This window comes from Bombina bombina, chromosome 1, assembly GCF_027579735.1.
Source record: "Bombina bombina isolate aBomBom1 chromosome 1, aBomBom1.pri, whole genome shotgun sequence".
NCBI lineage: Eukaryota > Metazoa > Chordata > Amphibia > Anura > Bombinatoridae > Bombina > Bombina bombina.
The window spans coordinates 1041499334-1041505333 of record NC_069499.1 but is presented as its reverse complement, the minus strand read 5'-3'; the positions used below and the strand labels follow the sequence as shown (position 1 = coordinate 1041505333).

The following is a 6000-nucleotide window of genomic DNA, read 5'->3' as shown; positions in this document are numbered from 1 at the left end:
GATATGACTATAATACTCATGAGTAGTGTCTATAGATACATATTAAATTATATCAAATGGGATATATATTTTGACAAGATGAGTTTATTAATATCAAGAAAATATAGTATATTAAATAAACATTTTAAAGAACTGTATTTACTGTATAGCAGTGTTAAAAATGAAACTGTTTGTCTTGTCTGCTGCCCCCGATGGCCTAAATCCAGAATTACAATCAAAAGACATTTGGCTGATAAAATGACATTCCCCAGTAGCCAATCCGAGACAAGCTTCCGAAGAGCCTATCATATCGTTTCACCAATGATTAAGATATATAACTGAATGCAAGAGGAAAAAAAAGAAAAGCTGGCTGACTTTTGCTGAACTCTGGACTGATAACTTGGTGTTGGGACACAACATTAAATTGGCTCATGTTGGTAATGTATGAACTCTATGATTTGATATTTTAAAGCAAATACATTCATTATTGCTTCAATCAAACTGCAGTTAACAGATTTAAAAGGCCACTTAGTATTTTAAGCTTATGTTTCATAGTCCTGTGTAATCTTAACTAGGCATTATTGCTAAATAATTGATTTATTAGACAGGGTTTTATACTCCAGATATATGTCAGTTATTATAGTGAACTCTTTCAGAACTGTACATAAACTGATTATTGTGATTATATCCCTGGTAGTTATTAATTAAGCATAGTAAGTGGGTAATCCATATTGAGCATTGAACTAGAGTTATTGGTTAATAACAGACGATTCTGGTATTTCATTGTGATATTTAAATGCAACTCTGATTTGGGAGATTATTGTGAATAAAGGTAACTTTTATGATCTTTGCATAGCATATTATAATAGTTTAAACTTGTATAGTTTTGATTCATATCTGGTTCTCTATAAATATAATTCAATGTGTCTATACATTTTAACTAATATAAAGAACTTAGGAATTTACATTAATTTTATTGTTTTGTATATGCATTTTTGTTGGGGGTTTATTTTAGAGGATAATTATTAAATATATTGTATTATAATCCGGGCATATACTGACATGACAATGCATTAAGGGTCTCCATGATTACTGGGAACATGTGCACTAGTTTAATGTAGTCAGTTCTGAGTAACCAATAGTAGCCTTCTAACTGTGGTATGCGAGTGAGTGTTCAAACTAACACAAAGTTTAATCTGTGTGGATCTGTGATGACATCACTCAAAAATGGGGTGGAGAAATAATCTGTATTTGTAAAATCGTTTAAGATGCCAATATGTTAAAGGCCTCTCTGGCTTCTGAGTCATTAATTTAAGTTGTCACAGTGTCACTGTAATGGCTGTCTAGATAACTGTATGTTATCTAGACCAATATTTTTGGTCTAGATAACATAATGTGCAAGAACACAGTGAGTGCACTGGCAAAGAGTAAAGCACAACAGGTCAATAACAGGTTATTAAAAATGTACTTACTTTCAAAGAACTCATCAAAATCTATTCTTTCCACACAACAGGTATACATTCGTAAGGCAGCAATTTTAATTTTCTGTAAAAAAATAAATAAATAAATCTTTCATATACTTTGATTTATAAGTCAGTTGCAGCATTGTTACCTAAGGCTAATATTGATATACTTTGGTCTACAATCGCATAATTTATATGGAGGGGATAGATTTGATCATTTGAAGTAAAAGTTACAAAGGGCCCAGTTATCTAAAGGTCTCTGGGCTTGCAAGATTCACTAAGAAATTCCCTGGTGAATTTTCTAAAGCCAGTGTTTACTTTGAAGCTAAATAAAGGAGATGCATAAATTACATTAGAGGTCCCCAAAAAATTGTAATTTAAACATTTGTATAAAATAAAAAAGGAATTAAAAATGTAATGGTAAACAGAATTAAAAAGTGCAACAAAAATTAGAGACATTTGTCACATTTCACCATTCTGAGTCACTTTCAAAAACAATTCTTTTAAGACTTTAATATCCTAAAAACTAATTAACCTATTTGCTTTCTGATTTTTTTCTCCAATTGTCATTTTTTATTATTATATCAGCAAAATGTATTGCTACAACCCATAAATATAATTTCTCTGTTCTGTCTTATTTAGTGTCATCTTATTCCTTTTACTGTATTAGATAAATATGTGAGAAAAATAAATACTAATCAAAACTACAGACATTAAGACAAAATGGTACCTTATAGGAAATACAGACATATTTCTGTCACAGCAGGCTAGGGTTCATAAACACAGAGGTAGGTTTAACATATATGATAAATAAGAAACAAACGGAAACCTGAAAAGGGTATCCTAATGCTAGAATATGAAAAATGTGTAAAAGAATTAAAACGGTGAAAGTCAATAGTGTGCTGAAATTGCAGTCAGAAAAACCTTTTGTGCCAGTCGCTGTATCTATTAGAGTTCGTAATCGCCAGCGGATGACACAGACGTTTGTGTTCCTCTCAAAGTGGAATAAAGAGAAGGAGGCTGCTCTGCTTTAGAACCCGGTGTGTGGGGCAATCTTTGAAACTGGAGACAAAAAAAAGAGGGCGTCTCATAGTGTATATCATACAGGTAAATATGTAAACGTGCAGATGATGTAAGGCTCACTCACTATCGTTGCACCATGCTGTAAACGGTGCTTAAGAGCAGGCTAGCACTTTCAGCGGCTAGTACACTGATCCGTCTTTTATATTGCCTGATGAAACTACTGTTCTTCTGGTCGAGAAACACGTTGCAAAGAGAATAAAGCATTGTTTTTATTATACCTTTTGGAAGTTGTTTTATACGCTGACCTTGTTCAGTATTGGTTATCACAAATCCGTGATGATTAACTGTTTTGCCTGCTGGAAAACCAGTTGGAGACTTCTGAGGTTTCCCCTAGATCACCACCTGGGACCGTTTATCATTTATCAGTGTACTAGCCACTGAAAGTGCTAGCCTGCTCTTAAGCACGGTGCAATGATATCTGGTGAGCCTTACATCATCTACACGTTTACATATTTACCTGTTTGATATACACTATGAGGCTCTCTCTTTTTTTGTCTCCAATATATGATAGATAGACAGATAGGGGTGATTCAGAAGAAAATAAAGCAAGTAAAACAAAATGTGAGACCCATAAAGGTCTAACTGGAAATATTAGAATAATAATAGAAGATACAAGATATTTTGAGAAGGACATGGTCGACTGATTTTAGATTGCACATAAACTACTTCATGCATAGGCTATCTTGAGTCACTCTAAGCAAATGGTTGTCTTAAAAAAAAAAAAAAAAAAAAAAAAAAAAAAAGAGGAAGAAAAGACCACTAGAGTACCTCAAAAATAATGCTAGAGTACGTTTATATAAAGCAAACCTATCAATTATATTTATTTCATAAGGTGGTGAGAGTCCAGAAGTCCATTACTCTTGTGATTAACCGCTTGACCCTTGGAGGAGGCAAAGACTTTCAAAGCTCAATAAGCACTTAATCTCTCCTATGTCTTTGGTACTCTAGTCTTATATTTGACACAACAGGAGGAAGTTGAAGAATTGAGGTGCTCAAGATTCTTCATTGAGAGGGGTCCTCAGACCGATTTGAAGCCAGTTTCCCCCTCAGAAAGCTGCTACTTGGGACGGAGGGGTAGTCACACAATTAGACCCAATGAGGAGATAATTACAAGTCTGCCACAGGTGTTGTAGGAACTGGTCCCTTAGCTCCCTCCTGTTGGGTCGTACGTTGTTACGATTACAGCACTGGATGGGCTCTCTACTGGAAGTTATTTATGCAGCTGGTAAGCACAATAGAATGGGTGTATATTAAGGTAAGTGAAGACATTTTCATGCACTCATATAGTCTTAAAGCTAGTAGACGGTACATCACTCTGAGGTACATCATAGGCAGGGGACATACACATGTAACAGACTAATTCCACCTTTATTACTTATACTTTTTATACTTAGTCTAGTAATTATGGAAACTGTATTATGTGGCAAAAGCTGCTATTTACTATTCAGCAAATTCACTTGGCAGCAACATATCAATGCAACCTTATACCTTCTGTTATAAACACAGTAAATATAATTTAACTGTTTGGAAATGTGAGGGGGAGTCTGGGTATTTTATGTTTTTGTGCACTGAATTAGTACAGCAGTTACTGTTAGTAATTGGGCTATTTCCCTTTCTTTTTTGAAATTCCTCAACTGCTCCTTTGTTTTTGAGAGCAACACCCATTTTTCAAATGTCTTATTACTGAAGGGCAAGATATTTTTTATTTATTACTAGGCAATAAGCCTGCCCAGAGGGCAGTATATGTTTAACAAGTACAAACCCCCAAGCTAAAGTTACAAAAAATTAAAAAAGTAAAATTACAGAAAAAAATAAGGAAAGCTATCCAAAATGAAAAATTTAAACCTAAACTAATACCCCTATAAAAATATAAAATCCCCCCCAAAATAAAAACACCCCCTAATCTAATACTAAACTACTAATAGCCCTTAAAAGGGCATTTTGTAGGGCATTGCCCTAAGTTAAACATTTCTTTAACCTCTATAACATACTAAGTCCCCCACTAACAGTAAAAATCCCCCACCCACCAAACCCCCCCAAAATAAAAAACCTAACACTTAAAAAAACTAAACTACCCATTGCCCCTAAAGAGGCATTTGTATGGGCATTCAGCTCTTTTACTGCCCTTAAAAGGGCAATCAGCTCTTTTTCAAAACCAAAAAAAACCCTAATCTAAAAAAAAAAACACCCTAAAAATTAAAATAAAAGAGGCTAAGACTAAGCCCCAAATAGGTACTCACCATTCCTGCAGTCCGGCGGAGGTCTTCTTCCCGACGGCTCCATCATCTTCTATCTTCATCTGGAACGCAGGGGGCACAGAGCGGAGGTGCGGAGCTGTCTTTCCCGATGCGTGTATCCTCAGCCTAAGCAGCGGTCCTTAACAGTGGCGCTCCTCAGTGGCGGCGACATTCCTCGGCGGCATGGAGGCACCTCTTCATCCGATGTCCATCGTACACTGAAGATTGAATGCAAGGTACTGCAATCAATTTGGGGTACCTTGCAATCCTATTGGCTGAAATTTTGAAATCAGTCAATAGGATTAGAGCTACTGAAATCCTATTGGCTGTTCAAATCAGCAAATAAGATTTCAGTAGCTCTCATCCTATTGGCTGATTTCAAAATATCAGCCAATAGGAATGCAAGGTACCGCAATAAATATGGGGTACCTTGCATTCAATCTTCAGTGTGCGACAGACGGTCACATGAAGAGGAGCCTCCACGCCGCAAAGGATCAACACAGATGATGGAGCCGCCTGGAAGAAGACCTTCTCTGCTGGACTTCAGGAACGGTGAGTACCTATTTGGGGCTTAGTGTTAGGATTTTTTTTTTTTTTTTTTAAGATTGGGGATTTAATGGGCTGGAAAAGAGCTGATAGCCCTTTTAAGGGCAATGTCCATACAAATGCCCCTTTAGGGGCAATGGGTAGTTTAGGTTTTTTTAGTGTTAGTTTTTATTTATTTGGGGGGTTTTGGTGGGTGGGGTTTTTTTTTTTACTGTTGGGGGGATTTAGTAATTTTTAAATGTAAAAGAGCTGTTTAACTTAGGGCAATGCCCTACAAAAGGCCCTTTTAAGTGCTATTGGTAATTTAGATTAGGGGGTATTTTTATTTGGGGGGGCTTTTTTATTTTTAAAGGGATTAGGTATAATTTTTTTTATTTTTGATAATTTTGTTTATTTTTTTTCTGTAATTTTAGAGTTTTTTATTTTTTGTAATTTAATGTTAGGATTTTTTATTTTAATTGTAATTTAGTAGTAATTGGGGTTAATTTAGGGGGTGTTAGGTTAGGGAGTTTAGTAATTAATTTAGTTATTTGCATTGTGGGGGGTCGGCTATATAGTGGTTAATATATTAATTAGGTTTATTGCGATGTGGGGGTTTGTCAGTTTAGGGGTTAATAGGTTAATTAGCTTTATTGCGATGTGAGGGTTTGTCAGTTTAGGGGTTAATAGGTTAATTAGGTTTATTGTGATGT

At 35.3% G+C, this 6000-nt stretch overlaps 1 protein-coding gene across 1 annotated transcript in view; it reads right to left on the bottom strand.

Moving 5' to 3' along the window:
* Positions 1 to 1153: 1153 nt before the first annotated feature.
* Positions 1154 to 6000, bottom strand: part of LOC128662795 (ubiquinol-cytochrome-c reductase complex assembly factor 1-like) — a 224165-nt gene continuing 219318 nt past the window's right edge. The window contains exons 5-6 of the mRNA XM_053716756.1: positions 1452 to 1524; positions 1154 to 1224 (exon numbers count right to left, since the gene is read on the bottom strand). Coding sequence (XP_053572731.1) covers positions 1154 to 1224; positions 1452 to 1524 — 144 coding nt within the window. The remainder of the gene's footprint in view (positions 1225 to 1451; positions 1525 to 6000) is intronic.